Below are 25,928 nucleotides of genomic sequence, written 5' to 3' on the forward strand. Positions count from 1 at the left end.
CTTCGTCAAGCTGTTTTGGTGTGATCACACTGTCACTTTGGTATTCTGTAGGACCCTGTGGGATATAAGGGCAAAATAGTCACTTAGATGCACAATATAACTTTCAGACATTGTTTTAGATGATTAATAAGATTTTAAAAAGCATCAATTCTTTCCAAATGGAAGTGGAGCAGAGACATTTTGTAGGACATAGCAAAAAGAATTTAGCATGCATCCATTTTTCATATAATACAAGAAATGAGAGTTTTTATGATGCCTACAAGTGAAAATAAAAATATCAACAGATAAAATGTATTTGTTCCAGTCATAGCTTATGCTACAGCACCCCCAAACAGTGAGGTATGTAACTACAACTGTTTGCCCAGACAACTGTTTTCAATCATTGACATATACACATGAGACATTAAACAGATCTGAGTGCATCAGTTTAACTTACAGTTAATATCACTTAATTTTATCCAGCACAAGTTATATTACTATAACATTGTAGCAATTGGATCAGAGAGTAATACTGGAGATGCCCATGTTACTTTTATTTTGACAGAAAAAAGGAAAAGTGTCACAGACCAGTAATAATCATGAAACTAAAGAAACAGTTCAAGCACAAAACACTAATGTCTTCAGTGAAATAGTAAATGAAATAAAAAGAATAAAACGTATGGCGAAAAATATTTTTTATTGTTGTTATTTTTCCATATAATAGTAGCGTATATTACATCCATAATAACAAACATTTGTTTCATCAACAAATTAGTTTTTCACTGTATCTCACTATTCTCATTTTGTGTATCAAAAAGTGTTTTACTAGTGCTAAAATAAACGTTTCTTGCTGTCGCTAAATAAAATTTGATTAGCACTCTCAGCATCCCGATTCTAATTCCCACTGTTGGACAGTGATATCAGCTAGAATGACTGCTGGCTTGGCTGTTTTGTGTTGTACAGGCACAGCCACACCAGTAGCTGTCACTGTATGACATTTGAGTTATTTTCTATACAAACTAATGTGATTTTAATAAAGCTGAACTTGCACTATGTTATGGTACAGGTTTTTTTTTCCTAATCATGTGTTGTTTTCAAAAGATTCTTTTTCACAATTTGACATTTTTTTTGTAAAAGTGCTATGAGCCATTTTGGAAAAACAAAAGCATGAAAACAAAATCAGGGTCAGTTTGTCTACTGCATTAGGATTGTTAATGTCATATGTGGAGTTAGCAAAATATTTTTTAGCTAATGACTGACTTGATGATCAGCTGACATATTTGTCTGAATGTATTTTTAAAAATCTGTCATTAACAGTTGCATAATATATTTCTGTCTACATTTGGTCTATGGGAAGCTGATCCATTAAGGAATTGCTTTAGATTGATAGGCTGCATGGACGACAGAGTGGGATCCTTCAAGAAAGTAAAAGTATATAAAGAACAATGTTACTATTGACGAAATATGACTGACAAATCTCCTGAAAAACATATTTTCCGACGAGGATGGGATTCGAACCCACGCGTGCAGAGCACAATGGATTAGCAGTCCATCGCCTTAACCACTCGGCCACCTCGTCGTATAAATAAAGCCATTTTGTGCTTATCTATAAAAAGTACATATTTAACTCATGTCGCACATTCAATTTAACTTTGCTGTATACATTTTATGTAAATATTAAAACTTTCATTTACTAAATGGTTGTTTAAGCACCTTTGTCTCCATGATATGTTGCTAAATCGCTACCACAACACTGTTCTAGTAAACACTAAACAGACATTAAAATTAGCAATTAGAAAAACGCATTCTAGAAAGAGCGAAACTGCTCTTGAAAACACTGGTAATACAGCAAATTATTCAAACTATATCACTACAATAGACTAAACTCACAAACAACTGTTAATGTCACTGACTGCCTACATGAAAGATATAGAGACTATGCACTGCTTCATTTTGTACGTGATAGTTAAATACCTAACAATAGAAAGTATCACTTATTTAACTTGGTTGGAAAAATATGCGGGGAAAATTTTAGCTTGACATTCGTGTTACCGTAGTCCCCTGCTGCCCTCTACTGGCCACACTGAAATTACATTTATATAATAGTACCCTATATAACATTACTCAATTCCTATGCTTTAAAAAAAACCGATTCATTGTGTAAAATATTATTATTATTTATTATTAAATATATTATTCATGTGTAGCTGAATAATGTAATAACAATGATTTCCTTGTAAACTGATCTATCTAAAATATATAATCTATCTAAAATGTGGATCTCTCTGTCCATATCTGCGATCACTTACCATTTGAATCGAGGTTTACATATTTTAAAGATCTGATAGGTTAACGTTGTCTCGCATAGTCTCTGTTTACTAGATAAAGAACAGGAGGAAACACGTCAGGGAAGGCAGTCGCAGCTGAGCGCACTGTAAACGTCACAACCAATGAAACAGCGGCTTCTGTGGGCTTGGCCAATCACACAACGAGTACTATAGAGCCCTTCCCCGCGTCTCTGACCATGTGAAGCTTGCCGCGAATTTCAAGCAGTTCAAAACTGTTTGGGCGCGCACGGGAACATTTAAGCTGGTTTTAGAGACTTTAAGAAAATATATAAAACAAATCAAGTATTTTATGCGATAATGGCTACTCCTCCCAAGAGATTTTGTTCAAGCTTCGACGTTGACCTCAGTTTCGAAAAAAGGGCATTGAAGATCTCAATAGAGGGAAACATTGGTAAGTTGCTTTAATCAACGAAATAATATAACGTTACATAAAATAAAACGCACTTAATATATTATGTAAGTGTTTTTAACACTTTTTTTATTTTTATTAAACGAACTAGTAATGTGCACGAGAGCTTTCTTGTATTGTTATACAGTAACGTTAACGTTAGTGCTGTTGGCGCCAAATAACGTTACTGTATCTATTTTGTAGAGTGAGGCTTCACAACCATGGACTATGACTGAATTGTTTTGAAATAGTTCATCAAACGTCCCTCATGTTAGGTCATAGCATTTAAAAAAATCGAAATCTTAAAAAAAATAAAAGAACGGTTGACAACTATAGGATATTGTTTCATAACGTTGCAGAGCCATGACAACCAGGCTATAGTAAAAAAAACAAAAAACATTTATGACATAAAATGTCATACTGCTATAATTTTTGGTTTAAGCATTTTTCTGGCAATTAATACAAATATATAAACATCTAGGGAATTGTTTTAATCTTTGATAATTATGAGACAACACAAGTTATGACTGTTTATTTTGGTATTGTGAATTTTAAAACCTGTATGTCTGTGCAACAGCGGCAGGGAAGTCAACTTTTGTGCGGTTGTTGGAACGGGCGTCAGAGGAATGGGAGGTCATACCAGAGCCCATTGGGAAGTGGTGCAATGTACAAACCACAGAGAACGAGTATGAGGTACAGTATGTGTCTGTATACAAGATGTTTTTATTAAGGAGTGTCTTCAAACTCAGTCTCAAATGTTAATTGGAGTTCTTTTAATAATATATCCCATTCAAACCTTGTAGGAGCTCAGCACATCCCAGAAGAGTGGAGGCAACCTGCTGCAGATGTTATATGACAAGCCCAGTCGCTGGTCTTACACATTCCAGACCTACGCCTGCCTGAGTCGTGTCCGTTCACAGCTTCAGCCTCCTTCTGCCAAACTTCAGCAGGCAGAGAAACCGGTCCAGTTCTTTGAGCGTTCTGTCTATAGTGATCGGTACATGCAAACAGCTTCTCGCAACAATTTATAAGACAATAAAAAAGACATGTAAAATGGTATTGAACTGAAAAAGTCTTAATGTTTTTAATCCTCCAGATATGTGTTTGCCTCCAACCTCTTTGAGTCTGGAGATCTGAATGAGACCGAGTGGGCCATCTACCAAGACTGGCATTCGTGGCTCCTCACTCAGTTTGAGTCCCAGATTGAGCTGGACGCCATGATCTATCTTCGTGCTGATCCCGAGGTATCTAGCAGCTCCTTACATGTTGAATGGATCACCTGTAGTAATATAAAAGTGATGTAAATGTAAGGATATACTATGATTCATTGATTTAACGCATGATCTGCAGAGGTGTATGCAGCGCCTTCAGTTCCGAGGGCGAGAGGAGGAACAGGGGATTCCACTGGAATACCTAGAGAAGCTGCATTATAAGCACGAGTGTTGGCTGTCCAACCGAACCACAAAGTTAGTGGTCAACTTAATATGTGCTAAAACTTGTATTTCAGCTGTTTTCATTGATTAATTATCTAAATGGATCTCTTGTCGTATACAGGTTGGATTTTGAGTATCTTAAAGACCTGCCAATACTGGTCCTGGATGTTAATGAGGATTTTAAAAATGACAGAATTAAGCAAGAAGGTGTAATTGACAAGGTACGTATATGGGTCTGTGGACAAATGCCATCATTAAGAGTTTTGCCTTTTATGCCTGTTTCACACTGGATGCGCAAGCAGAGCGGAGGCAGCGTTTGTAGTGTGCAGCTGACCCGTGGCTTGTGTTTCCGCAAATACAGACGAGTATCATCCATTCTGTCATGTTTTTCAGATGTTCTCCTCACGTGCTTTGATTTATGATGGGCAGCAAACTCTGCTGCGATGCAACAATGTTCCTCTTCTACTGTCCCACACACATATTCATATAACATGCTGTATATATGTAGTTTATATGATAAAAGTAATCTTATCGTTAAGATACCACTAGTTTTTATAATTTAAACAGGCTTTTGAAGTTTGGGCAAAAACTCCTGGCAATGTTATCATGTATTTTATTTAATTTTTTCACAGCGCTGATTGTTATTTGGTGATTGTGAAACATAGATCACTTTACTTATGATTTTGTGGTGAAATTTGAACTCGGGTGTATTTTGAATAAGAACAACGCACTGTGGCTTTAATCCAGCGTGAGCGGCGTAGCAAAAATAGACTCCATGCCAAAACGATCGCGGCACTTGCGCTTCTGCTCTGCTCCTGCTACAAGCTGTCTCAGCGTGCAGTGTGAATAGTCTAAATTTGTTATAGGGATAGTTCCCCCAAAAATAAAAATCATCATTTACTTACCCTCAGGTTGTTCCAAACCTATACATTTCTTTGTTTTTCTGAACACAAAAGAAAAAAAGATATTTTGAAAAATGTTTTTTAACCAAACCATTGTGGGACACCATTGACTTTCATAGTATGGAAAAAAATACTATGGAAGTCAATGATGCCCCACAACTTTTTGCAACAACTTGAGGGTAAATGATGACAGAACATTTTTGGGTGAACTACCCCTTTAACATTGGCGCTGGGGGAATAAATGCTCTGCTTACTCGTCCAGTGTGAAACAGGCCCATCAGTAAAGTGTTTTAGAATTGCCATGATTTTATGTTTTTTTTCTTTTCTTTCAGGTGAAAGAGTTTCTGAGCTCCTTGTAGCCTCAATGTAAATTGATATGTGAATGATGTACATTGGTGATTCCTCACTAGTATTCATGATTCATGTCTCTGGTCATTTGAATGGATTTATGATTGTATTTTATTTTTTATTTAGCTTGTTGTACATATGTATTTTTATTTTTATTTCATTTTTTACACAATTTTTTTTAACTCTTCTGCACTGAAGCAGGATATCATGTGTAAAGTGCAGGATATTTTTGGACAAACAACATATACAGTTCAATTTTAAACCATTGGCTTTTAGTGCAGAGATTAGTATTTATATAAGTTTTGTCATTAGGTCTGATGACTATTCCTTAATATTACAGGGTTCCCACAGACATAGGAAAGGCCAGTTTTAAAATGATGATTTACACAACTGAAAAGCTGTGGCAATAAATAAAATCTCAAAAATGCATCTAGATATTCTCTGTTCTTAAATATTTCATACTCCTGTAATTATACCTCTAATTCAGGCTGTCAGAATGCTGACTCACTCAGTAATGAGGACCTGCTGGCTCATTCTGTGATTTTGAGTTCATTATTAAAATTAAGATTGGTTTCATAATTTTTGGCTTTCATGGTCAGTGAAGGCAATTCAGTTATGACCAATTTCCAGGTTAATTTTATCTTTGTTCAGACTGGTTTACCCATTTAAAATTGAAGAAATGTATCACTGTTTTAAATGTCATGCAGACATGTACCTACAGCTCATTTGACATGAGAAACAATGAAATGCATTTGCAATACCATAATCATGAACAGGATTCATAATTGTGGCATGTACATGTCAAACTAAGGTTATGTGGCCCATATTCATATTTTAGACTCATAGTGAAGAGTATGAAGAAACTTATTTTTTTAATGATATTATGAGCTCACTCATAAACACAATGTATGCAGTGCAAATAGATAAAACAAGTAGTGCAACCAGTGACAAGTGAAACCTTTCACATGTAAACAAACTGAGTTTTATTATTTAGAATATTAAAATGTCACATTGAAAAATATTAAACCACTGTCTGTCATTTGAAAACCACTGTCTGTTATTGAAAAATATTAAACCACTGTCTGTTATTGAAAAATATCAAACCACTGTCTGTTATTGAAAAATATTAAACCACTGTCTGTTACTGAAAAATATTAAACCACTGTCTGTTACTGAAAAATATTAAACCACTGTCTTGTAATTGTTCTAATCTTTCACATTCAAAATTGAGTGTCACATTATTAAAGTCTAAAATCTTTATTCAGCTTACAATTGCCATCTAAACAGAGTTTATTGTGAACATTGCATTTGGCTTTTAATGCAGGAGAAAGTTTTATCTGATTTTGAATAACTTCCAATTAGTTTTCAGTTTTAACTGCCAAGAAAAAGCTTTACATAGAGTCATAAAAATGATTCAATGAAGTCATAAATATTTTTTAAATGAATCCAGGTGGCATAAGAGGCTAAATATGTTTATGCAGAAGAATGTGAAAAAAAACCTATAAAAAATAAGATTTTCCCAAAAAAGAAGGATATTATCCTTTGTGTACAATATTATATACGAATCAAAATTAAACTACAAGTCCCATAATTAAATCTTCCAGAGAAATCCGGGTATTGCTTCACCCAGGTCGGTCGCGCCCTCCTCTAAACATAATGTTATTGACACAGTTGTCCTAACATGTTAAATAGTAAGAGTTGCTTAATATCGGACGCAAAGAGATGACAGCTACACTTTTAACTGTCAACACATTAGATATTATACTTATTAAATAATTAGACAGTTAGTGACCGACTAATCTGATGCATCTTACCACTGCGTTACTGTAAACATGACACCTCGAAAATTTACAAAACTTCCTAAATATGATTCTGAAACAAATTAACCTCTACTTTCTCGATAAAGACAAAAATAGGCGTATCGAGAGGGCGGGAATTTGTGACAAGCATGTCCGCGTCCAATCGTCTTTACTAAAGGATGTTTCCTGGCGTTAAATCTTAAAGCCCTCTTGTAAACCAACCTTGACGTCGCGTGCTTTCTCTTGAGTAGCGTGCGTTGCAGCCAATCAGGTTCCAGTACTTAACTCTCGCGCCCAATAACCTACGCATATTTTGAACAAGGGCGGGACAATACACAAATGGAACGAAGTAGGATAGGTTGTTAGAAAGTTAATGGCTTGGGGGAAAGAGATTCTCTTCTCGCTTCAGGAGAGTTTGAGGATTTTTCTGAAGTAAAACGTAATTATTTTATAACAATATAACCCCAAAGAAAGTGAAAAGACAACATTACCTTCACAAATAGACGTATTATTTAGGAAAGTATGCAGGATGCAGTAGCCGGGACGGCAATGCTGACGGACGGCTTCGAGGACGAGATTGACTCGGTGACTCCGCGTTCCCCTGCGTTAGGGATGGGGGTTGGAGCTACACCAGGAGCCGGACTCGGGGGCCTTGGTGGCAAGAAAGTCCGCTTGTTCGGCGAGGCTGGCGGGCCCACCACAGACAGACTTGACTTCAAACTCACAGCGGCCGCGGTGTTATCGTCAGGCCCCGGATCCGGCAGCGACGAGGATGAGGTGTCTGAGGTGAGAGCGAGTCAGCCTGCAGGAAAGTGGAGAGAGAGTGTGTGTGTGCTAGCTCACATGCTAACTCCTGCTAGCCCTAATAGGCTTCATTCCCAACCCACCAAAACCCTGGAATTAATCACCTCATCTAAAGAGGCCGACTTATCACGTCCCACTTTTGACAACATTTACACAACAACACCTTTGCGCGGAGCGCCGTTAGCAACTATTTCAGTAGCGTTTCGCGCGACCCACGTTGCCAGTTGCGTTTCTAAATAGCTCATATTCAGGCGAGTTAGCTTAGCTTAGCACGGGCTCAGATGAAGGCGGCGATTTGGGCCTAAAGAGAACATCAGGGGGCAACGCCATCGTCTGCTAGTTAGCCATCCCAAATAATTTTACCGATTTCAACCACTTGTCACTTTAGTTTACGCCTTTAAAGTGTAACTTATCACACGTCGCGTCTTAGTGACATTCATTTTGAAGGATGTAGAAATATCGCTAGCCGGGAGGCTAAGTGGCTCTTGGTACGTATCTAAATATTAGCTGGAAATTTTAGCTTTTTAGCAAAGCTTATCTGCGTGACGGTGCCTCGCCAGGCCTTTGCACTGTGTTGGTAAACTTAAGGTTTGACTTAGATCTGACATCTGTCAGTAGATGCATGATGTTCTAACGTTCACATTACCTTAGTGTCAGCACTTGTACTTAGGATCAAGACATGTAAATGTATCCACACAGCAGGATCTGTTATTTCATGGGACGCAAATGTTAAAACGACAAGCTTTAAGGTTAGATATAATTATTATTTGATGTCAGAGGGACAATCATTAGCCATTGTGATCATGAAGTGTGGCGCTGGGCTTCAGGGCTACTTGTCATGTGGGTTTGTATCAAGATGCACCTGTTGGGGTCCTGTAGATTGATAATTATCAATCCCACTTAGGAATATTTTCTAAAACTGTAGCAACGTCTAATAGAATCAAGTGCATGCTTCCACTTTATTCAAGCATTTGCAATACTCAAACAGCCTGCCAGAGGTATGGTCTGATTCTTAATTTTGATTAAAGGATTGTATGGATTTACCTTTTGTTGACAGATGACGTCTATTTGCCATGCAAGAATTGCATGATGAGAAATTAATGCATGCATGTATCACAATATAGTTTGCTTCAAATTAGGTTGTTGCGTTATCAAAAGTTTAGATAGTAGGCTATTGAAATTATTAACACCAAATTTGATTTCACCACAAAAAATAATACTAGCTTAACTAATGTCTTCATTGAAGTTGACAACTTTTACATAAAAGTAATTACGAGCTGTAGGACACATAAATATAATAGAAAAGAGATGCAAATTAAGTAAACGGTACTTGTTTTTCAGGTCGATCTATCGTGTGTGAAAACCAAATTGAGTTCTCTTTTGTGGCAAATTGGGCTTGATCTGTATAAAATTCACCCTGTCTGTTTTCTAAATGCATGTTCTAGATCTTATGATTCTATTCTATTCATGGATTCTATTTTATTAATATCTGGATCTTCCAGCGTAAACTACAGACTTCTCTCTGGTCTTCTCCAATCATTTACTCCACGTAAACTCCACTTCTGCAAGATTTTGTGCAACGGCCACATATCAAAACCGTCTCATCCAAAAAAAAGTGTTTTATTATTCGTTGCACTTGGATGTACATTACTATAATGGAATAAAATGTTACTACTTCCATTTTATTTACGTTTTTGTTTTGTGTATCCATTTTTTAAATTTAACTGGCATGTCTTTAAAACGCATACAACTGATAGACTTTCATGACGAAGCATATCATGAGAGCATAACCACAATCTCTACCGGTTGACGAATTTCTTCTTCTTTATCGTGTCTATTGGTATATCGCATACTTGCTCCACAACAAAGTGTGAAGTGTTTAAAAAAATATGAACGCGTTGTTGACTGCAGAGCAACCTTAGGCCTGTTTTAATGTAAATGACTGAAGTCAAATGAAGTTCTCGGGGAGTAAGCTGTGCTGAAACATTACAAACATGCATACACCGTTGTATTTCAGAGCTGCATGTGATCCCCCGCCCCCCTGTCTGGAGTACAGGGGTGTGTCTGTTGTTGCCTTTTATAACTTGTAATGGTTGCCCCCTACCCATGTGTTGTTGGTATTTGTTTGGAATTTAGGGGGAGGGGTATTAAAGTCGGTGGAGGTACACCGAGATGATGACAAGCTCAGGTAGGGCCCGCATTCCCACGAATTCCGGCACTCTGAATGAACTTCCTGTTAGGTCACTCTGCTTCACGAGTCAGTCTGCTCTATGCTTTATGACTTAAAATTAGACTAAATATGTTTAGAAATGTAATCATGTATGTGAAAAACAAGTTTAGTCATTCTGCAACCCAAAGTATTGCTGAATCAGGATATTCAGTCTGACCTGGAAGCAGGATCATGTGAGAAGTTGTTACATTACATTCATTAAATTACGAATCAACTCAATTTTTTAGGTACATTTAAATTCTTGACATTCTTTTTGATTTGTATTAGTTCTACATGGAATTCTGCAGTTGTCTGTAGTCATACATTTGCATAGTCCGTTTCAGATACTGAGCCTTGTATCTTATTTGTGTCACTTTAAATTGTTACAGTGATTTGTTCTCTTAATATAGGCCTCTACTATATTATAAGCTATATTCTATAAGCTATATTCATGGTTCTGGAAAATCTGGGAATATTAGGGAATTTCAAAAGTGCGATTTGCGTGCTTGGGGGAAAAGTATGAAAATTAATGAAATGTTAAAGGTCATGGGAATTTTTAAAGACAATTTTAATTGTATGGTTACACTGTTCTAATCACTTCGTGTGAGTGTGTTGTTGTTTTTCACACATTGGTCAACATGTGGAAACCCACTATATGTCCTATATATTAACAGGCACAGAAGTGATGTTCTGGGTTCATTCAGAGACTCTTTGTTAAATCAATACCTGAGTCAGTCAAATGTCAGATGAAAAGAGCAGCATACCTGTAGCGGACAATTGCCCTTTTCTGCCCTCATGTCAAAATGCTTTTTCTTATGAGAATAGAAAAAAACACATTTAGTATCAAAGTTTGCATTGCTTTTACTTAGTTTAAGTCCTCGTCCTCTACTGAATCCCTCATTAGCATCTTTTATCTTAATGTCTTATGAACACCCTTACACCATAATATTTTTTACTTATGGAAACTCCTAACATAAAAAGGTATTTCTTGTGAGCATTTGTTAGTGTGTGTGTGTGTTTTTCTCTTAACACATTTAATGACCAAGACCATTCACATGACTGTGGCCTATGACACAGCATGTGTTTTCTAATTAATTGCATATTGCTTTCTGAAGAGGGAGTCAACTACAGTCGTTACATGTTAACTCCCTGTCTTTGGGGAAAACTGTAGATTAATCGTATACAAACCTAGCAATCCCTCTACCTTGTTTCTAGTTTAGATCCTGGCTAGTGCAACATATATTTTTGGTGTCTGTTTAATAGGGGTGGGAAGAGATTTATAAGATGAGATAAGATTTTTTGCAAATATAAAACTGGTAAATAAAATGAAAATAAATAAACAGTACAAATGCAATAGAAAAAATATACAAATTAAACTAAGTTTTTCAGGTACAGTAGCTTAGTTTTATTTGACATGTCTTAAGAAGTACTACAGAAATTGAATAAAATGTAAAAATAAAACACTGTATAGTCTTCACTGTATGAATTAAATATAAATTGATTCATAATAAAGATACTGAAGTAATTAATTCAAAAACAGCAAGTGATTTAAAAAAAAAAGTCCATTAATGAAACAGACGGAAATAGACTTAATTAAACTTGTATCAGAATTGTATATAATCCTCTCTGAGTAGTTTTTGTACTATTGTGTAGTTCAGAGTGTATTTAAGTGCAAGGGTTAGTTTCTCATTGCTATATATGCGAAAGAATTTAAAGTTTTAAATGCAAAATAATTTTTATTATTATTTTTATAAAGGCTGTGGATGTAGTGTCCGTACTGCGGCTTGAGAAGCAGCTTTATATAACCCGAGTACATACAGTACACATGCATTCAGAGCAAGTTCTCCGTTGCATTGCCAGTTTTATCCATATGTAACGGTCTAGTTGGAGTTTCATCATCTTGTGCAGTTCCAGTTTATGATGATTCTTTAAAAACTTGAGTTGTTTCAGCCATGCACCATAGTATGTTAGAAACTTTGTGAAGTAGCCTAAATTAGAGGTTGACCGATAGTGGATTTTACCGATACCGATATTTATGTTTTCTAAGGGTTTCTTAATTTTAGACAAGTTGACCAGCACACATTATATGCAATGCAATATAATGCATGCGTGTCCTATGTGTGACATATTTTGCACACAGGTAAAGGTGACAAATATCAGTAATTTCTAAAGTAAAAAAAGAAAAAAGAAAAAAAGTGTTCTAGAAAAAATCTCTTTATTTGATTATCAGTAAATTTGTTTTCTATACAGAGATATCGGTATCGGCCATAACAGCAATATTAATATCGGTTATTATCAGTATCGGCCACAATTTTCACATCGGTGCATCACTACTTAAGAGTTCAGGAGTCTGCCCATCTGTGCCAACCACCATTTTGCACTTTATTGTGTACTGTATTTTCTATTGCGGTAAATCTATCCCAACCAATGTTAAAGAAAACAAAAACAAGAAGGCATGTGGTTTAAAAGATGGCAAGTAAAATAAAAAGCACATCTGTATGCAATACAGTTTCATTATTGTTCATTATTATCCAGAGCGGCTTACTATAAATAATTTGTGCAACCAAATAATGTTTTGCGCCAGTAACTGAAAAAGTTAGTAGCGCAAGTGCCACCAGTGGAAAAGGTTAGTGTAGTTCCCTGAAATGCATTATGCAATTTTTTTTTTTTACAGCATGTATTAATATTTGAGCAAGACAATTGTACCTTGATCATTCATGTTAGTTCATCGTACATTAAGGTTAACCGATAAAATAAATATTAAAACTGTTGTAAATGTTGAAATTAACAAACTAACAATAGACAATACTACATTTATTAACCTTAGTTAATTCTAAAAATATTATCTTATTGTAAAGTTTTACCATTTCATATAAATTGAAAGAGTCTGCTGTGCTTAAAGATGGCCATCTTTAAATATCTGCAAAGGCCAGAGCATTAAAATTGCATAAATGTATATTACATGTATAGTCTCTCACTTTATTTGCTTCTATATATGATCTATTATATTTATAATCAAAATTACAATATGTATTGCAGTGATAAAAAATAATTGAATCGAATGCGTTTCTGATTTGTTTATTTCTGTCGGCTGCATGAACATATCAATGTTGAGAAAGCAATCACATCACTAGCTTTAAACATGCAACTTTGCCGGCTAATGAATGCATAAAAGTGACCAGCTGGATATAAACCATAGACTGTAAAACAAATATGGATGTAGTGTCCGTGACTTCACCTGTAGATTTCTGAAGAGCGTTTTTGAAGCCTAAAGTGAGCGTAGCCGGACGTCGCCATCTTGACCGCGTGTCACTCCCGGATAACACAATATGGTCAAAGAGGTGGGGCGTGGATGGAGCTGAAACCACGCCCCCCTAGCTCAACGTGATCGAGTTTGTTCAGGCTTAGGAGGTAATGCTATATGCTACTGGCCTCGCGCTACAGTGACAGCTGACTTGAAGTAAAGCCAATAGTTAAAAGTTTGTTTTTGCCCTTCGAAATACTATAATAGTTAAGACATAACTAAAAGTGAGACTGTGTATCGTGATGCATTATTATTCAGCTAGTTAAAAATGTATTATCATGCAGTAACTTACAATATTGCTCTGAGCTTGTGCGTGTATGCGTGCGCATACATAGCCGCGTTTCCACCGCAGGAACTTTCCCCAGGAACTAGGAACTTTGGGCTGGTACTCGATGTGTTTACACCGCAGGAACCAGGGTCTAAATGAAGTTCCGGGTAAATATTTCCCCCTCCGATAGTCCCTGCTCACGAGGTAGTACTTTTTCAAAGTTCAGGAACTTTCAGGGGTGGGACTTGTGCGCTGCACAAGCTGATTGGTTGTGTTCACGCCGCATTTTGGTTGGATGACTCCACGCAGCATTTTATTTATTTTTAACCTCCCTTTTTTTAAAAATCTATTGCGGTTTGTGTCGTGGCTTCATGCAGTAAGAGTTGTCTGTTTGCAAATATGGAATTTAATAAAAAAAACTGGTGGACTGGCGACGAGTTTCAGGCTTTATTTTGTGGAAGAGGAAACTTTCTGCATGTTCGTCCCAGCCATCTCACGGTCAATGTCCGCAATAGCTGATAACATACAAATTTTATATCTAACGTTAGCATTACGAGCTTACTGAACACGCTTTATCAGTGCTCGTCTCTTTTCTGCCACAGCTTTTATTATTAAGTCATTATTTTACACATTGTCATCTATTGCAAGGCACTCCAAACCATGTTATAAATTTACTATAACAGGATTGAAATAGCGCTTTGAGGTTAGTAACAAACAACTATTTACAAGACTGTTACTATTTTTGATTGATAGACGGGGTTCAGGCTTTTTTTAAGCGTATTTGCGAAAGAGGAAATTTTTGCGCGTTCGTCCCAGCATCTCACAATAACTGATAACATACCGTACGTCGCATACGAGTTTTCTGAACACGCTTTAGTATCAGTGCTCGTCTATTTTTTGTTAATTACCTCGTTAGTAAACCAATACATAACTGCAGCACAGTTTGAATCTCCTCCATACTTATTATAAATGTGGCGCTCAAAACTGATTACTGTCCGTCGCAGACTGGGAGGAGCAGTTGCGCGCAGTTTACCTTCCCGGTACTTTAGACCGCGGTGTAAACGCAGAAAGCAACCGGTCTGGGGCAAAAAAAGTTACTGGGAAAAAAGTTCCTGGGACAAATTGTTCCGGGTAATTTCGGTGGAAACGCGGCTCATGTCAGTCAGCGCGGCATCGCACGTCAAGTTCGTAGAGCTTTATTCAATCCATTTTAAATTCTGATTTTGGCCGCCTTTCAAATGGGTTAAACAATAGGTATTACCTAAGAAGTTCAAGTAAATGCACTAGAAAGCCGCGCTCATTCAAGGGTGTGCATCTATTGCATGGAAGGAGAGAAAGCACTGACACCTGTATTCATACTGTTTCGCTGTCAGTGTTTTAAATGCGCATCTGAAGTGTCAGCGCTCTCCGTGCTGTGCGCGCAGCCTCACGTGTTACAAAAAACAACACGCGGTGCCAGTGATAGTTCGCTCTCGTACTGTATAATGCCAGCAGTCTCTTCTCAGCACTCCCGTACTGTGTAATGACTGCACACTTCTCAGCCGCTCCAGCAACGGACGCAACCCGGAAAAACTATCGGTATGGATTTTTGTCGATAACGATAGTTCCACCAATCAACTATCGATTCCGATATATCGGCAAAACCGATGAATCGGTCTACCTTTAGCCTAAATATTAGCACAATATTGCACAGCTCCAGCACCACTCACTATTGCTAGCCCTTTTTATCCAACCTAATAAATTTGATTCTAAAGTGCTCACCCTCATGTTCTTCCAAACCCGAATGAATTTGTCTTCTCTAGAACACAAAATCAGATGTTAGAGAGGATGTTTACGCTGCTCTTTTCCATACAATGTAAGGGAAAGGTGACCAGGGGCTTTTAAGCTTCAAAAATCACAATAATAAAAACCCATAAAATACCATAAAAATAGTCTATATGACTAAGGCCATCCTTAAAAATATTCTTGTTTGCCGTAACCCGACCGACCCTGTCAATTTACTACCGACCCAATTATTATTATTTTTTTTCCCTTTTAGTCCGACCGACTTGCCGGTTGTAAACTTGCGTTAAGACCGATCGATTTTTTTTTTTTAACTCTTCAAACAACTAATACAAATGCAATAAAATAATATTAGTTATTAAGTATTGTGAATATAAATTGCCTAGACCTACATACAAACATAAGCTACGTTCTTTATTTTAAATAAAAACCCGTGGCGCGTCATCTATGATTATGTTTACACCATTGGTTAACGCATGTCACAATATGGCCTGTCGCTTCGTTTCATTCACTGTCAATGGTTCGCGCTTGGTAATGATGGCTGCGGCTTTATCAAATTACTCTAAAGATTATTTCATTTTTATATGTTGTTAAATATGGCTTATTAAAAAATAAACGTGAGAGCGTGTTATAGGCTATATGTCATGTTTTAGTCAGATATGACGACGCTACTGCAACACGCATCGCCGCAGATGAGAAGCTGAGCATCTATTCATTAAGCCAACGTGCACTGCCAACTATCGCAAATCAAAGTGAAAGTAAGTCGCTGACGCTTAACTCACAATCATCTTCATTAAATGTAAAGAAACGAAATGATCTTACCAGGGCTGTTTCCGCTTTCTCTTATTGCGGGCTTTGATTCAGAAATTTATTTTAGCTGATGATCAATAAAATAATGCATCTCATAACTGTTGCTTTCGGTGACGTGCACTCCATTAAATCATCTGCATATAGCGGGAATTGAAGATCGGATTTATATCCGCAAAAAAAAACACATTTATGTAACCAGGTGTAAATGGAATCGTTTTGATAAATCAGATAGCAATCCGATCTGAGAAAACGCATGAAGTGGCCTGGTGTGAACAGCCCCTAGACATCGGTGAAAAACTAAATAGAGATGCATTGTTAATGTAACACATTAACATGTTTTTTTCATAGGTATTACATTGCATATGTAATGTAATACCTATGTAATTTCAAATTGTTTGTGGTCTATAGCCTATAACCTGCATCAGAATGAGGTTTGCAATGGTGCGCCTAAAGGCATGGGTTGAAGACCCAGTCAGTGATGTCACGATATGCAAATTAGTTTAAATTCATACCCATGTAATCGCCATGACAAAATTTGTTTTTTTCATTGAATCTTGAAAAAAAAAATATACACCTACCTACCAACCCTTTTTTCCTTTTTTTTTTTTGCTGTTACTGCAAACCAAAATATTTTTAAGGTTGGCCTAATGCGCTATATTTCCAGTATTCTTAAGTCATGTTAGAACGTCGTGTGAAGAACAGACTGAAAGTTATTTTCGTAATATTGTCGTCTTCAGCTCTCCAATATCAGCTGTGTGATTTAAAGGTGAACTAAGTAACTTTTTTACCTTAACTGAACAGCTTCGGAGTCATTGGAATAGTTATACAGTGGTGGACAGAATTAATGGCACCCCTGGTAAATATGATAAAAAATGGCTGTAAAAAAATAAATCTGCATTGTTTATCCTTTTGATCTTTCATTCAAAAAATTCGCAAAATCTAACCTTTCATTGAAGTAAAAGAATTGAAAGTGGGGAGGAAATCACATTATGAAATAAATGTTTTTCTCCAAAACACGTCGGCCACAATTATTGGCACCCCTTGAATTTTTTACGAGTAAAATATCTCTGAAGTATATTCCCATTAATATTTACCTTTTTTTTTAGCACACCAGGGTGACTAGGAACATGAAATTGTCTAGCTATGACTTCTTGTTTCACAGGAGTTTAAATATGACGAATACACAAAGGCCAAATTCACTTGCTCATCCATCACAATGAGTAAAACCAAAGAATATAGTTCTGATGTGCATCAAAAGATTGTAGAGCATCACAAAATAGAAAGTGACTGTAAGAAAATAGCTAAAGAATTGAAAATCCCCATTTTGACCATCAGGGCAATAATTAAGAAGTTCCAATCAACTAAAGATGTTACGAATCTGCCAGGAAGAGGACGTGTGTCTATATTGTCTTAATGTACGGTGAGGAGGAAAGTTTGAGTGGCCAAAGACTCGCCAAGGATCACAGATGGAGAATTGCAGAGATTAGTTGAGTCTTGAGGGTCGGAAAGCCTAAAAAAATGTATCAAACAACCCCTACATCCCCACATGTTGTTTGGAAGGGGTTTCAAGAAAAATCCTCCTCCCTCCTCCAAAAATAAACTCCAGCATATTCAGTTGTCAGACATGACTGGATCTTCAAAAGGGACCGGATTCTGTGGTCAGATGAAACAAAAAAAGGACTTTTTGGCAGAAAACCCAGCAGATGTGTTTGGTGCAAACAGGGATAAAAAGTACCCCATGCCTACGGTTAAATATACTGCTGGATCTTATATGTTGTGGGCCTATTTTTTTGCTGGAGGTCCTGGACATCTTGTTCAGATACATGGTATTATGCATTCTAGCAAATACCAACAGATAAAAAATCGAAACCTGACTGCCTCTGCTAGAAATCTTATACTGGGCCGTGGTTGGATCTTCCATCAGGACAACGGTCCAAAACAAACATCAAAATCAACACAAAAGTGGGTAACTGAGCACAAAATGAAGCTTCTGTCATGACCGTCCCAGTCCCCTAAACTGAACACTATAGAAAATGAGTGGGCTGAACTGAACAGAAGAAGCCCCAACATGAACTTGTGAATCTGAAGGATCTGGAGAGATTCTGTATGGAGGAATGGTCTCTGATCTCTTGTCAGTTATTCTCTAAATTCATCAGGCATTATAGAAGAAAACTCAGATGCAAAAAGTATTTAATAACAGGGTGCCAATAATTATGGCCAGCGTGTTTTGGAGAAAAGCATTTATTTCATAATGTGATTTCCTCCCCACTTTCAATTCTTTTACTTCAATGAAAGGTTCGATTTTTGCGAATTTTTTGAATGAAAGATCAAAAGGATAAACAATGCAGATTTATTTTTTTACAGCCATTTTTGATCTTATTTACCAGGGGTGCCATTAATTCTGACCACCACTGTATGACTTTTTTCGGGTTGAATGGTGGTCATCTCGCACCCCCCAAGCGCCTGTGAGCCGAAAAACCACCCTTGCAACTTTGGGTCGGTGGGCCGCTGGCCTCAGCGTCAGGAAGTATCGCGTGATATCAGGTAGGGCTGCACGATTTGGGGAAAATATCATATTGCGATAATTGAGGTCAATATTGCGATTGCGATATAATAAACAAATGGTTTCATGAGTCAACTTGCTTGGTTCTCAAGGAAAATAAATGCACACACAGATTAGTGATAATCTGCCTAAAGAAAAAAGTTCTTTAGTCAAGAGCAGTGAGTGTTTTTCTCTGTTCCCTTTGTTCTTTGATTAACTTTAGCGACAGATATAATTAGTGGCTACTGTGTACTGTCCCTTTAAGACCAGCCGCTGCTGTCAGAGACGCGGATCTCACACGCGCCTCATTCTCTCACGAGTCACAAACTCTTAACTTTCATCATAAGACTGCTCTTATGTTATGAAGATACTCGACAAAAAGACATTTTGGCATAAATGTGTGTGTTATTGTTCGTTCAAGCTCGAAACAGTATTCTGGCATGCTGTTTTGTGCGCACGCACGATATTAGCGCAAGTCTTTCTGTGTCACAGTCAGGACATTCACAGGCAGCGTGTTCATTTTGGCATACATGTGTGTTGTTCGTTCTACCGCGAAAGAACTTGATACTGGCGCACGTCTGTCCGTGTGTGTGTGTGTGTGTGTCAGGAGGACATTCACTGACAGTACGTTCTTTTTTGTCTTATCGCGCATGAATGGTTTAAAAGCATTTGCATGAAGAGCGGGATCATAACACTAGCCAAAGGATGCCAAAAATTAACAGATGCTGCGTTAATTGCGTTAACAGCGCTAATTTGTTTATTTAATATAAAATCGCAGCATTTTACGCCGTATAATCGCGTAGGCTTGACATCGCGATTGCGATACGATTAATCGTGCAGCACTAATATCAGGTCTCGCGATGTAACGAAATGCTTTGCGGCAAAAAAATCTGCTAAAATTCCATCATTATTGCGCTCCCTCACGCTGTTCGAACCCGAATGAAGAAGACGTTTTAAAGAATGTCCCATCTGCTTTGATGTCGTTGATCTATAGCCTCTGGTATCTGAGAGTCGCCAACGAGTTTTTCGACAGTGTTGTCAAATATCTATTCCGAAGCTGTAGGGCAGGGATAGGCAACTCCGGTCCTGGAGGGCCACTGTCCTGCAGAGTTTAGCTCCAACCCTAATTAAACACACCTGAACAAGGCAATCAGTGTTTTCAGGATTACTAGATAGATACAGGCAGGTGAGTTTTTATCAGGGCTGAAGCTAAACTCTGCAGGACAGTGGCCCTCCAGGACCGGAGTTGCCTATCCCTGCTGTAGGGGGAGCTCTATAGAGAAACCTGCGAGCGAAAAGCGAGAATACAACGAAGAAATTCCCGAAACTGCATAGCCCTGCTTTAAATGTATGCCTGTTTATATTTCTCACATCATGATCAGTTAAGAGACTCACAAGAACCAAGAATATCTTGCATCATTGTTGTGACGCTTTGTTGTGCCATATATAAATACGGAGATGTAATTTAGGATCTGTTGCAGCTGAGATTAATAGTGAATAACTGTATGAATTGAAGAAGAAATTAAATCAAACTGGTTTGGAACAACACAGTGAGTAAATAATGACTAAACTTACATTTTTTGGGGGAACTTTTCCTTTAGTATACACATGTGATAGACCAATACCTTACACATGCTTTTTATCAGATATTCTGTGTTTATCTGAAGAGTATGTCCATACTAAATGTTATTCCTCTGATTTTCCTCATCTACATGTGACCTCAAAACACAAGCAGATAAATATGCTGTGATTAGTTTGTATGAACCTGGCTGACACGGGTCATATGTTGTGCAGAACCGTTGTGGACGAGTTGCTGTTTTGGACTTTACACACTGTATATTATTGTTGTCAGAAGTCTCTCTGCCAGGTGGCCTGCATGCATGGCTAAAATTTCCCTGTCATTTGTGTTTTTCTTTTTCCCATCTCAAGATATTGAGTAAAAGCACTTTAACGACACCTCAAGATGTAGGAATATGAGCTAGTGTTTTTGATTTCACCAAGTCATCCTATTGTTTTCATGATGGTTTAGGGTTACCAGCCCTTAACCTGTCTGCAACCACCAGACATGTCAGGTATTTGTGCGTAATAAAGGAATTGTGCCACCTCCTCCAGTTCTTGCCTCTTGCTGGAAGTGTAGCACTCGCAGTCTCTCTCTCAGTGCAGAGATGAGGTAATGAGAGTCACTTGTTTGGACGTAGCCTCTGGTCTCGCCCTCATCTCTCTCTTTCTCTCTCTCTCACTCACACCCTGAGACAAATGCTTCCCAGAGTCTGAGACCAGAGCACAACAATTCCAGCCACGCCAGAGCTCTGCACATTCAAATGCTCCTGTATGCTTTTAATTACTCTTACTGCAGAAGGGTTCTCTGCTTTGACCACGCCCGGCCTCGCTGCCTTACTCACCCTGCTTTTTGGGTCAGCTCATTTTGGCAGCCCTTCATATTTATCTCGTCTGAAATTGTATGACCCCTCCCAGTTCCTTGGTCTTGAAACTTCAGTACACAAAAAGGGTAATCTCTTGACATAATTATAAGAACAACCAGAATGTTTTTTTGTGTTTTGCAGTGTTTCTGGTGGCGGCCTCCTATATTTTGTCAGGAACCACGGTCTCCTGAATTGTATAACTGTTCTGTAAGGTTTGAAATTGAGTACAGTTTCTTTGTCTTAGAAAATACAAGATTTTCATCTTGTTCATTTACATTAATGCTTGTAAAATAAATGCATCCTTCTGCCAATGTGGGTGGAATACGGTACTAAAGTGTGCAGAATAGGCATCAGAGCGGTTGACATGACGATCGCCACACATTAGGGGTGTGCCATATCATACCGTCCACGATAATACCGGTATAAATTTTTACATGATAAAAAAGTGTCATATCGCGATATCACTGATATAGCGACGCAATGACGTATGGCGCATGACGTATTACGTTCCCTAGCACGCACAACAACAACACCTGTCTGAGCGCGAGAGCAGCAAGTCAGCCTCCAATGACGATTTAGTACCTAAAAAGGAGCTACTTCAATAGTATTTTAATAATTCCCGCAGGTCTACCACTTATAATGCGGGAAATTCCCCCGCAAACATTGATTTTACCAACCGCGTGAGTGTTCAGCGGTCTTCTCTCTCTCGCAATCAAAATGGGTTGCGCAAGTCAAGCGTCGATACCACACTCTTGTGTTTAGCAGTCAGGACATGACGGAATTGTCTTTTGTCACTTGCATCGTAACTAAAGTTTATCATTTTCACTTCTTTTTAAGTCTTATAAGTTTAAACATTTGTGATTTTAAACTATTCCATACTCTCGCGCGCTCTCTGAGAGATGTTTACTCTGCGTGCATACATGCAGTAAAGCCGTCTCACAAACAGCTCGCGAGTAACAAAAGTTCTTTTTCGCAGATTATATCGCTTTAACGGGGGAAAAAACACGCAAAATTGTCAAAATTCCGGTCATGGTTAGTATATTCATAAACAGTCGGTTATGTCTGAAATAAGCATAAAACGCGCGTGACAGTGTGACAGACAGTATAATGAAAACAGTAATGGATCCGGGCACTAGCTCTAAAAGTGACAGCAGCCATATGTGTCTGTCATTAATGTTGTCGTCAAAACAACAAAAGATAGCTTTCATTGTAAGGAATCAGAATTAATAGCCTATGTATTTAATTTAGTCAGGACTCAGGACTATCAGTGTGTTATTTTACATCAGTGTTATTTACTGAATTACATTATTCAGTTTCTGTAGCATTTCTGAATACTAGTGTTAGACCTACCCAAAAACTTTTCTCTTTATTTGTATCTTTATTATTTTGTATATATTTTTTGCTACTTTTTTCAATTTAATTCAAACATTGAAATCAAGCTTCCTTGTGTTGTGTAAACTCTTAGAACCAAAATTACCCAATTGTAAAAACACAATGAGTGAGCAAACATTTAGGTGAGATAAATGTAATAATAAAAAAAATTGTCTACATTTTTTTTTCTATATCGTCATAAATATCATTATCGCAAATATTCTTGAAATATTGTGATATAATTTTGAGGCTATATCGCCCACCCCTACCACACATCTTGTTTTTTGTTGGCTGCATGCATGAATGCTTAAAAGTTTGCTGATTTATTAGGGCCCAAGCACCAACGGTCATTACTCCTGTCTTCAGTGTCACATGATCCTTTTGAAATCATTCTAATATGTTTCTTCTTATTATTATTATTATTATTATTATCAATGTTGAGAACAGTGGTGTTGCTTAATATTTTTGATAAAACTTTGATGCATTTTCTTCAGGGTAGTCTAGGACTTCATCAACAGTTTGTACTGGCAATAACAAACAGATTGTAGCTCAACAGAATTTAATTGAATGCTTCATGCACGTCATATGCCTTCTGCTCCATTTACATCAAGCATGTGTTTACAACTGGGTTATTTAAGCATGCTTGTCTTTTCTATTTGCATTTCAAAAACAAAGTAAACCTTTTGTGCACATCAGGCATTATTTGAGCAACCTCAGATGTCACACTTTCTTTGAAGGGTTCTGTGGCAGACCACAGGAACAAAACTCATGCAAGGTTACTCTGCATTGTTAGATATATTATCTGATATGAATGGGAAGGACATTTATATATTTGATTGATGTTTGAAAGTTTACTGTTAAAACCAAAGACATGGGCAAAACATATACTATGGAGTGTGTGATTCTCTCACATCATATCTGAGTATTTAAATTATTATTAGTAGTACAGTGAACTTGATCTGCCCTTGTATGAGTGATGGCCAAAGTTCATGTAGCATTATACGAGCTCTGCACAGATCTCATTGTGCACTTTTTTAGTACTTCCTTGTAAATTCTGTTATTTTGAACTTTCTATTCAAAGATTCATGTCCCACGTTGTACAAAATGTTTTCTGGTTTCCACAAAAATATTAAGCAGCACAGCAGTTTTCAACATTGATAATTAAAAGACAAATTTATTGAGTACCAAATTAGCATATTATATTGATTTGAGAAAGATCATGTGACTCTGAAGACTGGACAAATTCAGCTTTACCATCACAGGAATAAAATGTTAAAATGGAAATGAGTTATTTTAAATATGCAATAATATTTCACAATATAAATTTAATGATTTTTATCAAATAAATTCAGCTTTGGTGAGCTTTGAAAGAGACTTCTTTCAAAAGCAAAAAATCTCACAGACTCCAAACTTTTGAGTGAGTGTATGTGTGCGTTTATGTGTATGTGTGTGTACATCTATCTATCTATCTATCTATCTATCTTGGTCTGTGACCGTCATGGGATCTGAGTTCAATTTTGCTGAGTTGGACCTGGCTGAACTTTAGTAACTCTCACTTGCCATGCAAGTTTTAAAGGTTGTAGCTTTATTGCTAGGAGATGCTTTGACAAAACTGTGTATTTATATTCTTAACTTTGGTAAAATTTTGTGGCTTATTTAGTCTAGTCTGGAAATTAAGTTTAGGAATCTTGTCTCATCTCAAGATCACTCATTTAACAGTTCATCTATTGACAAAATTATGAAAAAAAGATCAGTCGAGAATTTAAAAAAAAAATCAGGAATGTCAGAATCCGATTGCATACTCCATGCATAAATAATGTCTGTCAAAACCAGCATGTTGAAGGATGTTCACTAACAAAATCTGCAGATAGGACTGATAAAATTGCTATTAAAATCAGAAACTGAAGGAAATTTGATAAAACATTGAAAGACTTCAACATTTTTATTCGACAGGTTTTAATCAGTTTCAAGTTAGGTAACTTTTAGGTAAAAGATCTCTTTTTGATTTTATTGATTTAATTTATTTCTTATCCGGCAAGTATCCATTGAATTAATTGATTGTCCGTGAGTGTGTTGTCAATGTTTTTATTTCTAATATTCCAAACCGACAGCCAAAGTTTTTAACGTATGTAATAATGTGTGTTAAGGGGTGAACTATGTTTGATTTTTGGGTAATTATAAAACGTGCTGGAGAAGTTCTAAATGCTTTTTGCGTAGTTCATTGTATTTATTTTGTGTAATTAAGTTAATTTTGTGGCTTAAATTACATGTTACTCAGAAACTGACATGTTTGGCTTGTCAAAAATGTACGTTCAGCTGTCGCAAATTCGTTGACTTTTGAAAATTAAGTTGTTGTTTTTTTTAACCAAGAAAGATGAGTGGTTTTGATGCACAGTTGTTTTTATTGTCTCTAATAAAAAATTCGGTATACCTGTACTTTCTGAAAACTCTTCTGATGGCTTTTGAGATCACCGTGCTGGTCTAGCCTGCCCAGGTTGGTAGCCATCAATTTGCTTCTGTCTACGCTAAGAAGCAGTCCAGTTCCTCCCAGTACCTCACAATGTGGGATGTCCTACCCTCCCTGCGGGTGTTAAGAGAGGTGTGTGGAGGTCAAGGGCACAGGGAGAGTAGAAGGAGGGGGGAAACCCGCTGATCAGCTCATCTTAATGCTTACAGTAATTCAAAGGCTGAAAGGCTCAGGGCCTAAATAGCATGCAGCTTTTTCTCCCAGCTGCGTTTAAGAGAGGGGTTGGCCTAGTGGCTGATGTGAACTTTGTGACTAGTGCCCTCATTTGTGTTAATTACCTGTCCCTGTTCAAGGGGACACACCATGTGCTGCAGCATTATTGTTATAGAGGCTCATGGAATAGGCATTTTAACACCTTAAAGTCACCAAGAAAATTCACTCTGCTTTGTAAATGCATGTCAAAGATCTTATCGTAAATGATTCATCCATGTATGCATTTAATTAAAAAAACAAAATTGGCCATGCAATGTTTAATCACAATTACTAAGTTTACATGTGAACCAATAATGTAATTATTTTCAATAATCAGAGTTAAGGATGGAAGATGTTTAGATGACCTTTTCAAAACGTTTCTCTCCTTTGTACATGCAATTTTCATTATTCTGATTATTGCTGAGAATATTAAGCTTACCTTCAAGCTCTTCCACCACAAGCTCTTCGCTGGTTCTTTGGTTTTCGGCATCAGTTTTTT

General features: G+C 37.2%; 2 protein-coding genes across 5 annotated transcripts in view; both read left to right on the forward strand.

Moving 5' to 3' along the window:
• The first annotated feature begins 2,499 nt into the window (after window positions 1–2,499).
• LOC311097271 (deoxycytidine kinase 2) lies at window positions 2,500–6,624 on the forward strand. Its single transcript, XM_084136841.1, has 7 exons — window positions 2,500–2,718; window positions 3,293–3,408; window positions 3,519–3,712; window positions 3,812–3,959; window positions 4,066–4,181; window positions 4,270–4,369; window positions 5,383–6,624. The coding sequence occupies exons 1-7, from the start codon at window positions 2,625–2,627 to the stop codon at window positions 5,407–5,409; spliced, it is 795 nt and encodes a 264-aa protein (XP_083992967.1). The 5' UTR covers window positions 2,500–2,624; the 3' UTR covers window positions 5,410–6,624.
• An 898-nt stretch (window positions 6,625–7,522) lies between these two features.
• ankhd1 (ankyrin repeat and KH domain containing 1) overlaps window positions 7,523–25,928 on the forward strand; it is a 54,117-nt gene continuing 35,711 nt past the window's right edge. For 3 of the 4 annotated variants that reach the window (XM_084137446.1, XM_084137447.1, XM_084137448.1), the window contains exon 1: window positions 7,528–7,983. In XM_084137446.1, the coding sequence (XP_083993572.1) occupies window positions 7,720–7,983 (264 nt within the window). In that variant the 5' untranslated portion in view covers window positions 7,528–7,719. Of the gene's footprint in view, window positions 7,984–25,928 lie in introns of all 4 variants that reach the window. The other variant, XM_084137449.1, reaches the window with a different exon arrangement.

This window comes from Abramis brama, assembly GCF_963993115.1.
Source record: "Abramis brama genome assembly, chromosome: 15".
Lineage (NCBI taxonomy): Eukaryota > Metazoa > Chordata > Actinopteri > Cypriniformes > Leuciscidae > Abramis > Abramis brama.